Source organism: Talpa occidentalis, unplaced genomic scaffold, assembly GCF_014898055.3.
Source record: "Talpa occidentalis isolate TD23 unplaced genomic scaffold, MPIMG_talOcc4v2.1 talOcc4.7, whole genome shotgun sequence".
NCBI classification, from domain to species: Eukaryota; Metazoa; Chordata; class Mammalia; order Eulipotyphla; family Talpidae; genus Talpa; species Talpa occidentalis.
The window spans coordinates 40246893-40266192 of NW_023605083.1; the positions used below are offsets into that span (position 1 = coordinate 40246893).

General features: G+C 43.0%; 1 protein-coding gene across 1 annotated transcript; it reads right to left on the reverse strand.

Moving 5' to 3' along the window:
* Positions 1-4463: 4463 nt before the first annotated feature.
* LOC119231045 (olfactory receptor 1J4-like) lies at positions 4464-12355 on the reverse strand. The gene is given in 4 exon segments (XM_037492670.2): positions 4464-5403; positions 11861-11930; positions 11933-12064; positions 12067-12355. Coding segments are annotated over 4 exon segments (1431 nt in total).
* Between the last annotated feature and the right edge of the window lie 6945 nt (positions 12356-19300).

The following is a 19300-nucleotide window of genomic DNA, read 5'->3' on the forward strand; positions in this document are numbered from 1 at the left end:
AAACAGTGCTGCTATAAACATAGGGGTGCAGGTGCTCTTTGGAATTGATGTTTCTGTGTCCTTTGGGTAAATACCTAGGAGTGGAATTGCTGGATCATATGGAAGCTCTATGTTTAGTAAGTCAAGAAATCTCCACACAGCTCTCCATAGTGGTTGGACCAGTTTGCGCTCCCACCAACAGTGTAGAAGAGTTCCTTTTTCTCCACACCCTCGCCAACATTTGTTGTTGCTAGTTTTTTTAACGTGCCATTCTCACTGGTGTAAGATGGTATCTCATGGTAGTTTTGATTTGCATTTCCTTGATTGCAAGTGATGTTGAACATTTTTTCATATGCCTGTTGGCCATTTGCATTTCCTCTTCAGAGAAGTTTCTTTTTAGCTCTTCTGCCCATTTTTTGACTGGATTATTTTCTTTGTTGTTGTTGATTCTCATCAGCTCTTTATAGATTTTTGTGATCAGTCCTTTATCATTAGCGTTGGGTGCAAAAATGTTCTCCCAGTTGGTGGGGTTTCTCTTTGTTTTTGTTATTGTCTCTTTTGCTGTGCAGAAGCTCTTTAATTTGATGTAGTCCCAGCTGTTTATCTTTGCCTTCACTATCACTGCTTTGGGTGTATGCCTATGATTTTTTAATTAATATTTTATTTTATATAATTCTTACATCATTTTTCATTTTTGCACAGTGTATGCATTATCATTTTGGTTATATTGCCCATACAATTTACACCTATGATTTGATATGCACTCTCCACCAAATCCTAGGCATAGCCCTAATAAATCAATAGTATAAATCCCATTTTAACTATAAGGAACAAAATATACACTATTTAAATGTGCAAATATACATCAATAATCTGGAAAAAAAGGCCAAATCACAATATATCTCTATGGACAGAATCCACTATTAAACTCTCTGCAAACATCTCTATCACCCAGCAGTTAGAATCAATATAAATATAAATCAAGGGATTTTATGACATGTAAAGTAATTATGCCCTTCATTTCATAGATGGGAAAACACTCAAGACAAAGATGTAAGACCAATGAGTTCTCTCAGTTCTCTGATGGTGGATTCCAGATGCACCCTTCCTTTGGCAGTGAGGTTAGAGTTAATTAGACACGCGAGCACGTACGCGCCCGCGTGGACACACACACACACAGACACACACACACACACACACACACACTGATGAGGGACCCTCACTGACTCTCAGTCAAGCAGGGAGCAGGACAGCGAGTCCCACTCAGGGACCATGAGCTTGCTGAAGGCTCTGCTTATCTTGGCTCACGGGTACCGAGAGGACGGTGTCTGGACCCCCATGTGGAGGCCTGGCTGCCCACTCACATGAGCTGTGTCAGCCTCACTGAGAAACAGAGGAAACAAGCAGGAACCAACTGGAATGACTGGGACCTTGACTGGGGCAGGGCTTGCGAGGAAGGGTCTGGTTTCCGAGCCCTGGATGGATCAGGCTGTGTGCTCCAGCATGTGAGGATGTGCAGGGGCCCCTGTTCTTAGGTTTCTACTCGCCCTGCCCCAGGCAGCAGTGAAGTGGGGGTCTCCATCACACTGGCACTGGCTTGGGGAAAGAGTATAAAAATCCTCCTCTCTTCTGAGCACCAACATGAGCCAGGTGAGGTCCTGGGTAGTCTGTTTGCATTGGCCATTACTCCTCAGGATAGCACTGTATGTGGAAGATGTGGATCCCATCTTTTTCCAGATGGGATCTGAATGTCAGAGAGCAAACTTAAGGGCTAGATGAGGACTGCACCACAATGGACATGCTGCAGGCACTGTGGTCCCATCCATTAGTATGTGACACCTGCCCAGTGGGGTGACCTGAGTGACCCTCTCAATGCAGAGCATGACCACTGTGAATGGCCACTAAGGGGTCAGTGAAGAATGCACGTGAGTCCCATGTAGTAGACGGTACCCCACAAAAACACTGTTGATAATGAAAACATCAAAACACAACCACACACTAAACCTTGGAGTGACATGCATATGTCAGTTTTGTCATAAACAGAAAGCCACATCACACCTACTACTTGACTCTGTAACAATTTCAGATCCTTCCCCTGCTGCTCACGGATAAAGGCAGGATCCCTGCTCCAGAGTGGGGAGCACATCTTCTCTCTTTACCCTCTGCAGTCTCTTTCCTTACCCGAGATGAGTAGCCAGAGATGAACATGTGGGAGTCATGCAGCAGGGAGGGCGGATACTTGAAATCAAAGGACTGGTTAAGAGACTGCAGGTCACACCCAGCAGTGGTGCCCACTTGCCTATTGGGGACCCAGTAGGTGCTTGAGCTCTGGGCCAAAGAGAGGAAAAGAATCACCTTGTGTCATTTACCCCTCTGTCTCTTGTGTCTCTGTCTCTTCCTTATCATCTTTTCAAACTGTCTCTCAGTCTATGTATGTATAAATATGTAGGTACATGCAAAATTCTGGCAGGAGACATATTTTTATCTACATTACAAGCAACGACCCATAGAAATCTATAGGAAGAAACATATTTTTTCCCTCTTAGTACAAAAGCACATTCTAACCTGCCATTCTTGCTACGTCAATGATCTTCTAATTCAGTGTTTGTGTCCTCTGCTTCTGTAGTGGACACCAGGCAAAAAGTATGGAGCAAATCTCGTGAGTCTATGACCACCTGACTTTTTGTGTCTGCCCTTGAACTTCAAAATAATAGCCAGGAAGATGCCATTTTATAAACCATGAGAGGACAAAGAAATAGTCCCTAAACACTTGGTGAAAAAATGCCAGTAGTTAATTGCTGCAGTTCCTGTCAGACCTTGGGGAGGAGCCCGTGCAGAGGCCAAAGAGACTAAACTAGGGAACCACCTGGGGTGGGGGTCTCGGGTACAGGGACACTCTGGGTTACCCAGAGATCCAGTTGGGAAGCAGGATCTTCTAACACCCACTTCTAACACTCATGTGGCCAATGCCCTGGTCGGACAGCACTGGATGCTGGGCTCTGCCTGTCATTCATTGGTGGTTCTGAACATGTAACTTCTGCAACCTTGTTTCATAAGTTGTTTCAGCCTTGTTTCACTTTAAAGTGCAGATAATTAGAGTATAATCAGTATCAAGTTTTTATTAAAGTTATATTAGAACATTCCTGCTAAAGCATGTAAGAGCATCATAAATGTCAGTTCTTACTGTATATTCCAAGAAAGGAAAATAAATATATGATCATTCATGTTGATATAGTATTGATATGAATGAATGAAAGTTAGTTGATATATAATTAAAAAAGTCAGTTGCAGTTCTATATGAAAACAATAGGTTAGAAGAGCAAAAAAGGAAGGAAATAATCCTATTCACAATTATCAGAGAGAATAGAATACCTAGGAGTAAACTTAACAAAGGAGATGAAGGATCCATACAATGGGAACTGTAACAGATTATTAAGAGAATTATGGATTGGGGCACAGCAGACCTCTCCTGCCTTACTTGTTGCTACTTTTAGCAGTGTGCTTCAATAAATCTGCCTGCTCTGTCCTCCACACTGTCTCTGAAGAATTCTTTCACCCTTGTGCCTCAGGCCTACACCTGATTGTTCCCAATCCAAAAAAAAAGATACATGGATTGGAAGAATTTACATTACTAACATGGACATATTATCCAAAGAAATATATATGTATTCAATATAATCCTGGAGGACTGTGATAAAGTGAAAGGCAGATATGGGTGGTTTTACTTATCTGTGGAATATAAATAACAAAAGAGATATACTGGCATACATAACAAAAAAAACGATCTTGAACTAGGGAAAAAAAATTGTTATCAGAGAAAGCAAGGGGTGTGAGCAGTGAGTCGGGGGAGGGGCTACGGCATTGGCACAGGTGGTTTGGTGGATGGTGGTGGAATATGGGCATCTGTGGAGGAGTAAAAATATACATCCACAATTATAACAACTTTTAAATTAAAAAGAGCCCCATCACAGATTTTCCCATTCCATAGTGTAAGTGTTCCCATTGCAGCTGACTGCAATCTACCAACATGTCATCCTAGAGTTGGGAAGAGCTGTAAACAATCAACTTGAAGATGAGGCAAACCTGGTCAACCCCCACCAAATAAATTCAGTTCACTGGGAGCAGATCATGAAGATAGGTCTGTGTCTTCATAACATAATAGAAAAAATACATGAACAGTGACATATCTCCAAAGTAGAAGGCAACACACATTTGCAATTCTGTGAAATATTTTCAAAAGATTTTTCACTTAACTTGCAAGAGATGAAAAAAAAAGGAGAACAATGCAATGAGGATAATGAATATTTAACAAACCAAGTTACCAAATCTGACCTAGTTGATGCATTAACATCTCTGACAGCAGAATGCATGTTCTTTTCAAGTTACATGGAGTTATCTACCCTCTCACAATATTTATCATGTAAGTTATCTACCCTCTCACATCTCATGGTGTTCGTGACTCAAATCAGATGATTTATAGCTCGTCACTTGAAGAACTTAATCTTATTGACAAACGTCTCTAAGGCCTGTTTTATATCTCTATTCCTCAGGCTGTAGATGAAGGGGTTCAGCATGGGGGTGATGACCGTGTACATCACAGAGGCGATCATGTCTTTGTCTCTGGAAGTGGATGAGGAGAAGAAGTAAACTCCTGCAGTGGTCCCATAGTATAAAGACACGACGAGGAGGTGGGAGCCACAGGTAGAGAAGGCTTTGAAGAGACTTTTAGTGGAGGGGACCCTCAGGACAGTGGTCCCTATACGGACATAGGAGCCCAGGATGCCACCCAAACACAGGGTAACGAGCAATCCTCCCTCAGTGAAGATGACCAACTCATTGAGGGACACGTCTGAGCAGCTCATCTTCAGGAGTGCAGGGAGGTCACAGAAGAAGTTGGGGATGGTATTGTCAGCACAGAAGGACACTTGGATCAAGAGCAGGGTGTGCAATAGAGAGTGGAAGAGGCAAACAAACCAGGATCCCCCTACTAAGGAGACACAAAGCTCCTGCCTCATGATGGTGGTGTAGTGGAGGGGCTGACAGATGGCCACGTACCTGTCAAAGGCCATTACTGCAAGAAGGAAACTGTCAAGACTGGCAAAGAACATAAAGAAATACATCTGGGAAATACATCCTCTATAGGAGATGGATAGTTGCTGAGTGTACATGTTCGTGAGCATCTTTGGGACAGTGACAGATGAGAAGGAGACATCAGAGAAGGCCAAGTGGCTGAGGAAGAAGTACATGGGGGTGTGGAGGCGCGAGTCCAGCCTGATGAGCAGGATGATGAGCAGATTCCCCAGCACCGTGGTCAGGTACATGCCCAGGAACAGGATGAAGAATAAGACCCGCTGCCCTGGAGGGATGGGGAGCCCCAGGAGGAGGAACTCGGACACGCTGCTCTGGTTCTCCCACCTCATGTTGCTCATGTCTCTGCCGGGGATGAAGGAAAGAAGGAGAGGTAGGGAGTCTACAATTATCCACAATGACTTGGCAATATCCTTTTTACATGAAGGCTTATAAAGGCATATTTTAACCATGATCTGTTTATTGCTCACACTGTGAATGTGTGGATCTGTCTGTCACAGCGGGCTAGATGGTAAGTAAGACCTCACAATAACCTACAAAGTTTCCTTCCACGAACCAGAGGGCATTTTTTTCTATATCACAAACATGTCTATATCACAAGACATGTCAAAACATGTCTTGAGCTGAGCCTTGGCCCAGGCTCCCCACAAAGCACTGAGCTCATAACAGCAAGCAGGAAATGCAGCCTCTGCCTTCAAGGAGTTTCCACCTTTCTGTCATTTCAGGTCACATGACAGTACCTGGCACGCATGGCAAAGTCATGAGATGTGCAGCAGGAGAGAATCCATAACTTCCTCTTGAAGAGACCTACACAATCTAAACTGGAAATTAATAGCTAGTGATGTCTCACAAGCTGGAGTGAAATTGGCAGGATGTAACTGAACAGAGATATTGCTATTCCCTGTCAACAAAAGTCCATCCAGGATCCTAACCAAACTAAAGTAATAATGTCAAATATTTGTCTTTAAGTGACAGCATGCCAGACTCTACACCCATGGTTCCATATGCACTTTCTACCTAAATCCTAGACATAGCTCTAATAAAGCAAGAACATAAATCCTATTTTAGGGCCTCCCCGGTGGTGCAACAGATTGAGCGCAGAGCTGTGAAGCTGTCCGCAGCCACTGCAGTGCGGGTTCGATTCCCGGCCAACCAGGGAGATTCCCACATGGTGCGACAGACCTCTCCTGTTGTGTCCGCTGCTCTACTCAGCCGTGTATGTTGGTCCTTCTGACTGTTCTGCTCCCTGCTCTGTCTCTGGTGAATTCTCTCATACTCCCGCGCCTCTGGCTTGTACCCCAGTGCTTGTGTAAATAAATATTTTAAAAAATCCTATTTTAACTACGAGGAACAAAATATACATTTTCTATATGTGCAAAGATACATCAATAATCAGCAGAAAAGGCTAAATCACAATATATCTCTCTGGCCAGATTCCAGCTTTTAACCCTCTGCATACATGTCACACCGCGGTAGTTAGAATAAGGAGACATGTTGTGTGATGTCATTTGTCATTCCTCTGTCCAAGAGTTATCAGTCATTACTGTTGTATCATACACCAGTAAGCACATTTACAAAGTGCTTTCTCATACTTTAATTCCAAATAATTAATGTATATCGGAGATTATATGATATATAAGGTAAATATACCCTTCATTTCAGAAATGTGAAAAGACTCAGGACAAAGATATAATGACCAATGAGGTCCTTTAGTTCTCTGATGGTGGATTCCAGATGCACCCTTCCTTTGGCAGAGAGCTTAGTTAGGATAAGACACACACACAAACACACAAACACACAATGAGGTGGCATCCGCACTGACTCTCTCAAGCAGGGGTGCAGGACAGCAAGGCTCCTCAGGGACCATGAACTGGCGGAGGGCTCTGCTTATCTGGGTTCAAGGTCACTGAGAGGACAGTATCTGAACTCCTATGTGGATGCCTGGCTCCCCACCCACGTGGGCTATGTCAGCCTCACTGAGAAACAGAGGAAACAAGCAGGAACCAGCTGGACCAACTGGGTCCTTGATTCGGTGAAGGTGGTGGTGGGGTGATTTGTGAGGAAGATGCTTGGTCCCGAGGCCTGGAGTGATCAGGCCGTGTTCTCCCTTGTGTGAGGGGCATGCAGGTGCCCCAATTCTTAGACTTATATTTGTCCAGCCCCAGACAGCAGTGAAGTGGGGTCTCCATCACACAGACACTGGCTTGGGGAATGATAATAAAAATCCTCATCTCTTCTGAGCATCAGTCATGAGCCAGGTGAGATGCTGGATAGACTGCTTGCATTGGCTCATTTATTCCTCAGAACAGCAAGTATGTGGGAGTAGGTACCCTCCTTTCCCAGGGAGGGTCTCAATGTCAGAGAGCAAACATAAGGGCCAGACTGTGAGTGGGCCCCATTGGAAACTGAGCAGGCACTGAGCTCCCATCATTAGTATGTGACACCTGCCCAGTGGGGGAGCCCCGAGTGACCCTTCCTCTCAGTGCAGAGCATGACCCTTGTGAACGGCCACTGAAGTGTCAGTGAGCATGGCACATGGGCCCCATGCCGTGGACGGTGCCCCACAGAAACACTGCCTGTAATGAAAACATCAAAGCACAACCACACACACTATCCTTGGAGTGACAGGCATATGTCAGTTTGTTATAAACAAAATATAACATCACAGCTACGACTTGACTCTGTAACAATTTCATCCTCCTTCCTCTACTGCTCATGGATAAATGCAGGAACCCCTGCTTCAGAGTGGGGAGCAAATCTTCTCTCTTTACCATCTGCAGTCTCTTTACTTACCTGTAGGAGTAGCCAGATGAACATGCGGGAGTTATGCAGCAGGGAGGGCAGGTGTTTGAGATCAAAGGACTGGTTAAGAGACTGCAGGTCACACCCAGAAGTGGTCTCCACTTGCCTAATGGGGACCCAGTTGATGCTTGAGCTCTGGGCCAAGGAGGAAAAGAATTCGTTGTGTCATTTTCTCTCTCTCTTTTTTTCCTTTCTGGCTCTACCTCTCTCTTTTTCAATCTCTGTCTCTCAGTCTATGTATATATAAATATGTATGTACATACAAAATCCTGCAGGAACATATTTTTACCTACATTACAAGCAAAGACCCATAAGGAATCCATAGGAAGAAACATATTTTTTTCCTCTTTGAATTCACAGCACCGTCTCATCTGCCATTCTTGCTAAGTCAATGACTGTCTAATCAGCGTCTGTGTCCCCAACTTCTGTTGTGGGCACACAGTAGCATGAAGCATGAAGCAAATCCCTGTGAGCCTATGATCTCCTGACTTTCTGTGTCTGCCCTTGAACTTCAGAGCAATAGCCAGGAGGATGCTATTTTATAAAACATGAGAGGACAAAGAAATAGTCCCTAAACTCTGGTGGAAAAATGCCCGTAGTCTAATTGCCCACAATTCCTGTCAGACCTTGGGGAGGAAGGAGACTTGCAGAGGCCAAAGGGACACTGGGAGCCACCTGGGAGGGTGTCTCCGGTGCAGGGACACTCTGGGTTGCCCATAGATCCAGATGTGAAGCAGGATGACTTAATCATCTTCCAATGCGCATATGGCCATAGCCCTGGTCAGACAGCACTGGATGCTGGGCGCTGCCTGTCATTCATTGTTGCACTGAACATGTCAGGTAACTTATCTCAAGCTTGTTTCACAAGTTGTTTCAACCTTGCTTTACTTTAAAATACAGATAGTCAGAGTACAGTCAGTATGAAGTTTTTATTAAAGTTATATGAGATCATTTTTGTTAAGAACATATTAGCGCTAGTTCTTTATATATATTCCAAGGAAGGAGAAGTAAATATATGATCATTGATGTTGATATAGTATTGATATGAATGAATGACTCAGTTAGTTGATTTATAATTTGAAAAGTCAGTTGCAGTTCTATATGCAAACAATAGGTTAGAAGAGAGAAAAATGAAGAAAATCATCTCATTCGCAATTACACAGATAGAATAGAATTCCCAGGAGTAAACTTAGCAAAGGAGGTGAAGGATCCACACAATGAAAACTATATGACATTATTAAGAGAATTTTGGATTGGGGCACAGCAGATCTCTCCTGCTCACCTGCTGCTGCTCTTAGCAGTGTGTTTCAATAAATCTGCCTGTTCAATTTTCAACTCTTTCTCTGATGAATTCTTTCACCCTGTACTTTTGGTATACACCTGATTCTTCCTCACCAAAAAAAGAAGATACTGACTGGAAGAATTAACATTATGAACATAGACATACTACCCAAAGAAATATATAGATTGAATTCAATCCTGGTGGTAGGTTTGGTGTGAAAACATATTTTTAGAGATTTGAAATGATAACCCCTCAAACAAATACAATAATGTAAACCAGTATAAATAATGTAAACCAATGTAAATAAAGGGAATATAAATGAATTAAAAATCAATTAAAGACTTGGATATAAGACCCCAAACCATAAAATACAAAGACACCAGAGATGATACATTTCATCACATCAACCATGCAGACATCTTTAGGGAACTGACCCCTAAAACAAGGGAAAATACAACAAAAATAAATAATTAGAAATAAAGGAAATTAAAAAGATTTGTACAGTAAAAGAAAATAGGAGCATATTGAAAAGACAGTCTATTAAGTGGGTGAATATATTTACACATTACACAACTAATAAGAGATCTTATGCAAGGTATACAAGAAGCCATTCGACTTGACAATAGAAACCCAAAACAGGGCCCCTCAGGGGGCAGAGTGGGTTTAGCACCATGCTGTGAAGCTGTCTGCAGCCTTTGCAGCCCGGGGTTCAATTCCTGGCCGCCTGGGGAGAATCCCTCCTCCGGAGGCAAACCACTCCTGCCTTGCCCACTGCTCCCCTCAGCAGTATTATTGATCCATCTGCCTGTTCTGCTCCCTGCTCTGTCTCTGGTGAATCCTCTCACCCTCCTGAGCCTCTGAACTGTACCCCAGTTCTTGTATAATTAAATAAATCTTTATATATACATATATATTTATATATATATGTACATGAACCCAAAACAGCCCTACCACAACATGGGCAAAAGATTGCAATAGATACTTCTCCAAAGAAACTATACAGCTGGTCAACGGATATTTGGGAAAAAAGCTTGTCTTCACTCTAATAAAGGAAATGCAAATCAAAAGCACAATGAGAAATGATCCACTCTTTTAAATAATGTCATATTTAAAAGAACAGAAGGAAAAAATGGTGAGGATATGGAAAAAAAAAAAAAGAACACATCCATTGTCAGAATGCAAGTTGGTGCAGCCTCTGCAGAAATGATATGGAGCTTTCTTCAGAAAATACAAACAATGAAAATCCCATATGATCATTGCACATCTCCATCAGGCATTTACCCTAGATATGAAATCTCTAATACAAAAAGACTTATGCAACTGTATATTCATAGCAGTGCTGGCCACAAGTGCCCAGTCATGGAACCAACCTAAGTGCCCATCAACAGACAAATAGGTAAAGAAATTGTAGAATACATGTGCTTGGTGGAATACTACATACTGCAATGTGGATGGCCTCAAGGTGGTGATGTTAAGTGAAATAAGCCATAAGATGAAAGGCAGATACTAGGTTGTTTTACTTATTTCTGGATTATAGAAACCAAAAAGCATTTAACTGGTAAAATACAGCAAAAAAAAAAATCTTTGAACTAAGGGACAATAGTTAACTCATAATGAGAGAGAACATGGGTATGGAGGTGTGAATGGGTGGAGGGGCTAGGGCAAATATGGGTGGTTTGGTGGATGGTGGTGGAATATGGGCACATGTGGAGGGGTAAAAATATGTATAACAATTACATAATATTGTTAAATTAAAATTAAAAGGGCTCTATCACAGTGTTTCCCAATTCCATAGTGTAAGTATTCCCATTAGTGTGACTTCAATCTACCAGCATGTTAATGTAGAGTTGGGAGGAGCTATAAACCATCCACTTGAAGATGAGGCAAATGGCTCAGCCCCTCGCCACATAACATCAGTCCACTGGGAGCAGATCATGAAGCTAGATCTATGTCTTCATAACATAACAGAAAAAATACATATGAGACACTGACATATCTCAAGTGGAAGGCAACCCACATTTGCAACTGTGTGAAATATTTTTATAAGATTTTGCACATAACTTGTAAGAGATTAAAAAAAAGGAGAATAAAGTAATGAGGATAAAGAATATTTAACAAACCAAGTTACCAAATTTGACCAAGTCGATGCATTAACATCACTGACAGGAGAATTCATGTTCTTTCCAAGTTACATGGAGTTATCAACCCTCTCACATAATCTTAGGAGATACATCTCAGGGTGTTCGTGACTAAAATCAGATGATTTACAGGTCATCATTTGAAGGTGATCTTATTGACAAATGTCTCTAAGGCCTGTTTTATATCTCTATTCCTCAGGCTGTAGATGAAGGGGTTCAGCATGGGGGTGACGACCATGTACATCACAGAGGCGATCATGTCTTTGTCTCTGGAGGTGGACGATGAGGAGAAGTAAACTCCTGCAGCGGTCCCATACTATAAAGACACAACAAGAAGGTGGGAGTCACAGGTAGAGAAGGCTTTAAAGAGACTTTTAGTGGGGGGATCCGCAGGACAGTGGTGCCTACACGGACATAGGAACCTAGGATGCCACCCAAACACAGGGAAAAGACCAATCCTGCCTCAGTGAAGATGACCAACTCATTGAGAGACACATCTGAGCAGCTCATCTTCAGGAGTGCAGGGAGGTCACAGAAGAAGTTGGGGATGGTATTGTCAGCACAGAAGGACACTTGGATCAAGAGCAGGGTGTGCAACAGAGAGTGGATGAGGCAAACAAACCAGGATCCCGCTACTTGGAGACACACAGCTCCTGCCTCATGATGGTGGTGTAGTGGAGGGGCTGACAGATGGCCACGTACCTGTCAAAGGCCATCACTGCAAGAAGGAAACTGTCAAGACCGGCAAAGAACAAAAAGAAATACATCTGGGAAAACATCCTCTATAGGAGATGGATAGTTGCTGAGTGTACATGTTCATGAGCATCTTAGGGACAGTGACAGATGAGAAGGAGACATCAGAGAAGGCCAAGTGGCTGAGGAAGAAGTACATGGGGGTGTGGAGGCGCGAGTCCAGCCTGATGAGCAGGATGATGAGCAGGTTCCCCAGCACCGTGGTCAGGAACATGCCCAGGAACAGGACGAAGAACAGGCCCCGCTGCTCTGGACGGTTGGGGAGCCCCAGGAGGAGGAACTCGGACACGCTGCTTTGGTTCTCCCACTTCATACTCTTCATGTCTATGCCAGGGATGAAGGAAAGAAGGAGAGGTAGGAAGTCTAGAATTATCCACAATGACTTGGCAATATCCTTTTTACATGAAGGCATGATTTTTTAAGCATCATCTGTTTACTGCTCACACCTGTGGATGTGTGGATCTGTCTGTCACAGCGGGATCGATGGTACATAAGACCTCACGACACCCTACAAAGTTTCCTTCCACGGAACCAGACGACATTTTTCTCTATTCAACAAATATGTCTTGAACAACTGCCTTGGCCCAGGCTCCCCACAAAGCACTGAGTTCATAACAGCAAGCAGGAAATGCAGCCTCTGCCTTCAAGGAGTTTCCAACTTTCTATCATTGCAGGTCACATGACAGTACCTGGCACGCATGGCAAAGTCATGAGATGGGCAGCAGGAAAGAATCCATAACTTCTTCTTGAAGAGACCTACACAATCTAAACTGGAAATTAATAGCTAGTGATTTCTCACAAGCGAGAGTGAAATTGGCAGGATGTAACTGATGAGAGATATTGCTATTCCCTGTCAACAAAAGTCCATCCAGGATCCTAACCTAACTCTAATAATAATGTCAAATATTAGTCTTTAACCTACAGCATGCCAGACTGTACACCTATGGTTTCATATGCGCTTTGTACCTAAATCCTAGGCATAGCCCTAAAAAGCAACAGTATAAATCCTATTTCAAGGCCTCCCCGGTGGCACAGTGGATTGAGCGCAGGCTGTGAAGCTGTCCGCAGCCTCTGCAGTGCGGATTCTGGGCTGACCAGGGAGATTCCCACATGGTGTGGCAGACCTCTCCTGTCATGCCCGCTGCTCCCCTCAGCAGTGTATTTCCGGCCCTCTCCCTTTTCTGCTCCCTGCTCTGTGTCTGGTGAATTCTCTCACCCTCCCACACCTCTGGCTTGTACCCCAGTTCTTGTATATATAAATAAATCTTTTAAAAAATTTCTATTTTAACTATAAGGAACAAAATATACATTTTTCTGGACGCCGCCGCCCGGCCCCGCCGCGTCCACCACAAACGGAGCAACATGGCGGCGAGGAGACGCTGCGAGTAAGATCTCCCATTAAAAAAAGTGAATAGGGAGGAAAAGCGGCAGGTCCCAGTGAGAACCGGGACATGGAAGATAAACGTACGACTCCAGCAAACTGCCCGAAGAAGAAAGTTGCCATAAAAGAGGACCAGAAGGGAGGGAAGCGCAGAACCCTGCTCCCCTCCCCCGCCCACAGAGGCGGCACTCTCCCACCGGCAGAGAGGAGGAAAACAACAAACCAAAACGGCCCACAAGAACAAACGACGCAGCAAGCGGGACTGTGCGTGGAAAGGAACTATTGCAGCCACCACACCCCGTGAACGGGAGCTGAGGCGAACCCTGCAGGATCCGCCGCGGAGGTGAGCTCCGGGCGCCATTGAAGAGAGCCCCGCCCAGGAGGAGACCAGCACCAGCACACAGCCCCGGCCGCCCGGTAAGCCTGCGCGGAAAGCGGCGCGCTGGAAAAACAGATGCGGATCGGGATTGCGCGGGAAAGCGGCGCGGATCGCGCTGAAAAGCAGTGCGGTTGAAAAGCAAACGCGGGTCCGGATCGGATCGCAGCTGCCCAGGTCCCCGCGCCTGCGACCTAGGCTTGCGGGGAGACGCGCGGAGGCCCTCACTGAGTGAGCAGGAACAAGGCGCCCAGGCAGGGGAGCGGGATTCAAAAGGTGCCATTCCCGCGCCACTGATCTGGGCTACAGCCCGCGTCCTGGAACTGAGGGCTTTGGAACTGAGACCCGGGGCACGAAATTAGGGGCGTGGGTTCCCCACGACGGTGGGGCACAAGGCAGACACAGCACCCCAAAGCCGTTGAGGTGTACCCTACTATCCCTGCTCTGCTCCCTGTCCCACGGGGTGGAAAATCAGCTCCCCAAGGGCTCTAGGAGAGATCTCTGGCGCCACCTAGCGACTTGAAGCCAGCACAGGCTCCTGAAGGAGCTAGTGGCCAGCTGGGGAGTTAGCCCACCCCACGCCGGGCCCCTTCCGAACAAGTAGTCTGAGCCCACAGGGAGAGCGAGCACCCACAGCCGGGGCAGACCAAGCGCGCAGAAGAGTGTGCCTGAGACCGGACGTGCAGGAGTGTGTCCCACATCACCATTATAGAATAGGGACATTTCTTCAGTAAAGACTACCTGCAGAAGGCTTCCTCAGGAGCCAGAGGTGAGCGGGGGAAGTTCGCCCACGCCAGACCCCCTCTGGCCTGCAGTCCAAGCCCAGAGGGGGAGCAGGAACCCACCGCCGGGGCAGACCAGGCGCACAGGGGAGTGTGTCCCCACATCGGCATTTTAGAACAGGGACCTTTCTCCAGTAAAGACTGCTTGAAACTGACAGATGACTCCTGGAGGAACCAGAGGGGAGCAGAGAAGCCCACCCAAGATGCCGGCCAGTCCCAACAACACAGTGTCCCAACGCATACGGCAAATTAGAAAACAGACAGTAGGGAGGAGAAGAACCACACGCAACCTAGCAACACTCCAGAGAAAAAGCACACCACAAAAAGAAAACCAGCCCCCAGATGGCAACGACAGTAACTTGGAAGAATTTCTGAGCCTTCCAGAAAGAGAATTTAAAATTGCCGTGATTAAAAAACTGACAGAAGTCATAAAGGAAAACAATGATAAGGGAAAAATAATCAACGATCAGAAGAATGAAATTGAGTCCCTAAAGAGGGAAGTAAAAGAAATGCAGGAGATCAAAGAATTAATGGAAGAACTAAAGAATTCTGGGAAAAGCAATGAAAGCAGAATTGATGAAATGGAAGAACGAATAAGTGCTCTTGAAGACACAGAAATAAAAAGAACCAAAACAGAAAAGGAAAGAGAAGTACGAAGGAAAAAGAATGAAGAAAGACTTCGGGAACTATCTGACTCCATGAGGAAAGGAAATATAAGAGTTATAGGAATACCAGAAGGAGAGGAGAGAGAAGTAGGAACAGAGAAAATATTCAAAGAGATAATTGAAGAGAACTTCCCAAATGTGAAGGAGGAGCTGAAAATTGATATACAAGAAGCAAGAAGAACACCAAACTTCCACGACGAAAGGAAAAATACAGCAAGACACATAATAGTAAAGCTCCCAAGAATCCAGGACAAGGAAAAAATAATGAAGCTGGCAAGAGGGAAGAAACAGATAACATTCAAAGGAAAGCCAATCAGGCTGACATCAGACTTCTCCGAAGAAACACTACGGGCAAGGAGAGAGTGGAGGGACATAGTCAACAGACTCCAAGAAAACAGATGCCAACCAAGAATACTCTATCCCGCAAAGCTCTCCTTCCTCTTTGAAGAAAGAATATGGACTTTCCCAGACAAACAGAAACTCCGGAATTTCATTGCAACTAAACCCCCACTCCAAAAATACTACAAGGAGTCCTAAAGCCAGAACCTCAGAGGGACGAATAACAATGAAAGAAGGCCAAAAAAAAAAAAAGTTATTAAAAGAATAAATAAATAAAATCAAAGGAAAGACAAACACAATGGCAAATACAGATGTTAACATATCAATATTAACTCTAAATGTAAATGGACTAAACTCTTCAATAAAAAGACACAGAGTTGCAGCCTGGATTAAGAAACAAAACCCAACCTTTTGCTGTCTCCAGGAAACACATTTAGCTACAAAAGATAAAAATAGGCTCAAAGTTAAAGGATGGAAATCAATCCTACAAGCAAATGGACCAAAAAAGAAAGCAGGAACAGCTATACTTATATCAGATAAAACAGATTTCAAACTCAAAAAGATAAAAAGAGACCCCAATGGTCACTACATTATGATCAAGGGGACAATACTTCAAGAAGAAATAACACTCATTAACATATACTCACCAAACGAAGGAGCACCAAAATATATCAGACAACTGTTGTCCTCTCTGAAAACAGACATCAGAGAAAACACATACGTAGTGGGAGACTTCAACACACCACTATCAACAATGGATAGATCAACAAGACAAAAAATAAGTAAAGAAACCAAAGCTCTAAATAAGGACCTAGAGCAATTGGGCTTAACAGACATCTATAGAACACTAAACCCCAAAAAAACGGAGTACACTTTTTTCTCAAGCGCACACGGATCATTCTCCAGGATCGATCACATACTGGGGCACAAGACAAACATCAACAGATACACCAAGATTGAAATCATATCAACCATCTTTTCTGACATGAGGCATCAAACTAGAAATAAACCATAAAAGAAGGCAAGGACTTTCCTACCTCATGGAGATTAAAAACCACAGTACTGGAAGACCACTGGACTAATGAGGAGATGAAAGAAGAAATTAAAAATTTTTTGAATTGACGACAAGGAGGACACCAATATCCTAAATGTATGGGATGCAGCAAAAAGTAATAATAGGAAAATATATAGCAATAGAAGCTCACATCAAAAAACAAGAAAGAACTCAAAGAAACAACCTAATCTCGAAGCTCAAAGATCTAGAAAAAGAACAACAAAAAAACCCCAAAACCAGTAGAAGAAAAGAAATAATAAAAACCAAAGCAGAAATAAATGAAATTGAAACTAAAAAAACAATCCAAAAGATCAATGAAACCAAGAGCTGGTTCTTTGAAAAAATCAATAAATAGACAAACCCTAGCCAGGCTCACAAAGGAAAAAAGGGAGAAAGCACAAATAACAGGATCATCAATGAAAGAGGAGAAATCACAACGGGACACAGAAATCAAAAGAATAATCAGTAACTACTATGAACAGTTATGTGGAAACAAGTTCAACAATCGAGAGGAGATGGACAAATTCCTACAACTCTACAATCACCCAAAGCTAGATAAAGAAGAAATAGAACACCTAAACAGACCAATTACAATTAGCAATTGAAATGGTAATCAAAAACCTCCCCAAAAACAAAACAGGACCTGATGGATTTAAAATGCCCAAAGGACCTGATGGATTTACAAATGAATTCTACCAAACATTCAGAGACGAATTAGTGCCTATCCTTCACAAACTCTTCCAAAAAATTGAGAAGGAAGGGACAATACCAAACACGTTCTATGAAGCCAACATTACACTAATACCAAAACTGAACAAGGACAACACAAAAAAGGAAAACTACAGGCCAATCTCCCTAATGAACACTGATGCAAAAATCCTCAAGAAAATTTTAGCCATCAGAATCCAACAATGTATCCATAAGATAATTCACCACGACCAAGTAGGATTCATTCCAGGGACACAAGGATGGTTTAACATCCGAAAATCAATCAACGTTATCCAACACATCAACAAAAAGAAATATAAAAACCATATGATAATATCAATAGATGCTGAGAAAGCTTTCGACAAAGTGCAACACCCATTCATGATAAAAGCCCTTGAAATTCTTGGGATACAAGGAACATACCTTAACATCATAAAGGCCATCTATGACAAGCCAACAGCCAGTATCATTCTCAATGGTGAAAAGCTGAAAGCAATTCCATTAAGATCTGGAACAAGACAAGGATGTCCACTCTCACCACTGCTTTTCAATATAATACTGGAAGTCCTAGCCAGGGCAATAAGACAAGAGAAAGACATCCAAGGAATCCAAATAGGAAAAGAAGAAGTCAAACTATCACTATTTGCAGACGATATGATATTATACATAGAGAACCCCAAAAACTCCACAGAAAAGCTAATTCAACTCATCAATCAGTTCAGTAAAGTGGCAGGATACAAAATCAACATGCAAAAGTCAGTAGCCTTCCTATACACAAACAATAAATCTGAAGAAGAAGAAATCAAAAAAACCATCCCTTCGTTATTGAAACAAAAAAAATCAAATATTTGGGAATAAATCTAACAAAAGAGGTAAAGGACCTATACAAAGAAAACTATAAAACACTGTTAAAAGAAATAGAAGAAGACACAAAGAAATGGAGAGACATCCCCTGCTCATGGATTGGAAGAATAAACATTATTAAAATGGCCATCCTACCAAAAGCAATATACAGATTCAATGCTATTCCAATCAAAATTTCAATGTCATTCTTCAAAGAAATAGAACAATTATTGATGAAATTCATATGGAATCACAAAAAACCCCGAATAGCCAAAGCTCTCCTGAAAAAAAAAGAAGGGAATGGAGGCATCACACTCCCAGACTTCAAACTATACTACAAAGCCATAATCATCAAAACTGCATGGTATTGGAACAAGAACAGACATACAGACCAATGGAATCGAATAGAAAATCCAGAAGTAAACCCACAGATTTATGGTCAACTAATCTTTGACAAAGGAGCAAAGACTATGCATTGGAGCAAAGAAAGTTTGTTCAATAAATGGTGCTGGGAAAACTGGGTCGCTACATGCAAAAGAATGAAGCTTGACCACTACCTCACACCATACACAAAAATCAACTCAAAACGGATTAAAGAACTAGACATAAGACCTGAAACCATAAAATATATAGAAGGAAATACAGGCGAAACACTACGTGATTTGCACATCAAAGACATCTTTACAGACACATCACCCAAAGCAGTGATAGTGAAGGCGAAGATAAACAGCTGGGACTACATCAAATTAAAGAGCTTCTGCACAGCAAAAGAGACAATAACAAAAACAAAGAAAAACCCACCAACTGGAAAACATTTTTGCACCCAACACTAATGATAAAGGACTGATCACAAAAATCTGCAAAGAGCTGATGAGACTCAACAACAACAAAGAAAATAATCCAGTCAAAAAATGGGCAGAAGAGCTAAAAGAAACTTCTCTGAAGAGGAAATGCAAATGGCCAACAGGCATATGAAAAAATGTTCAACATCACTTGTCATCAGGGAAATGCAAATCAAAACTACCATGAGATACCATCTTACACCAGTGAGAATGGCACATATTAAAAAAACTAGCAACAACAAATGTTGGCGAGGGTGTGGAGAAAAAG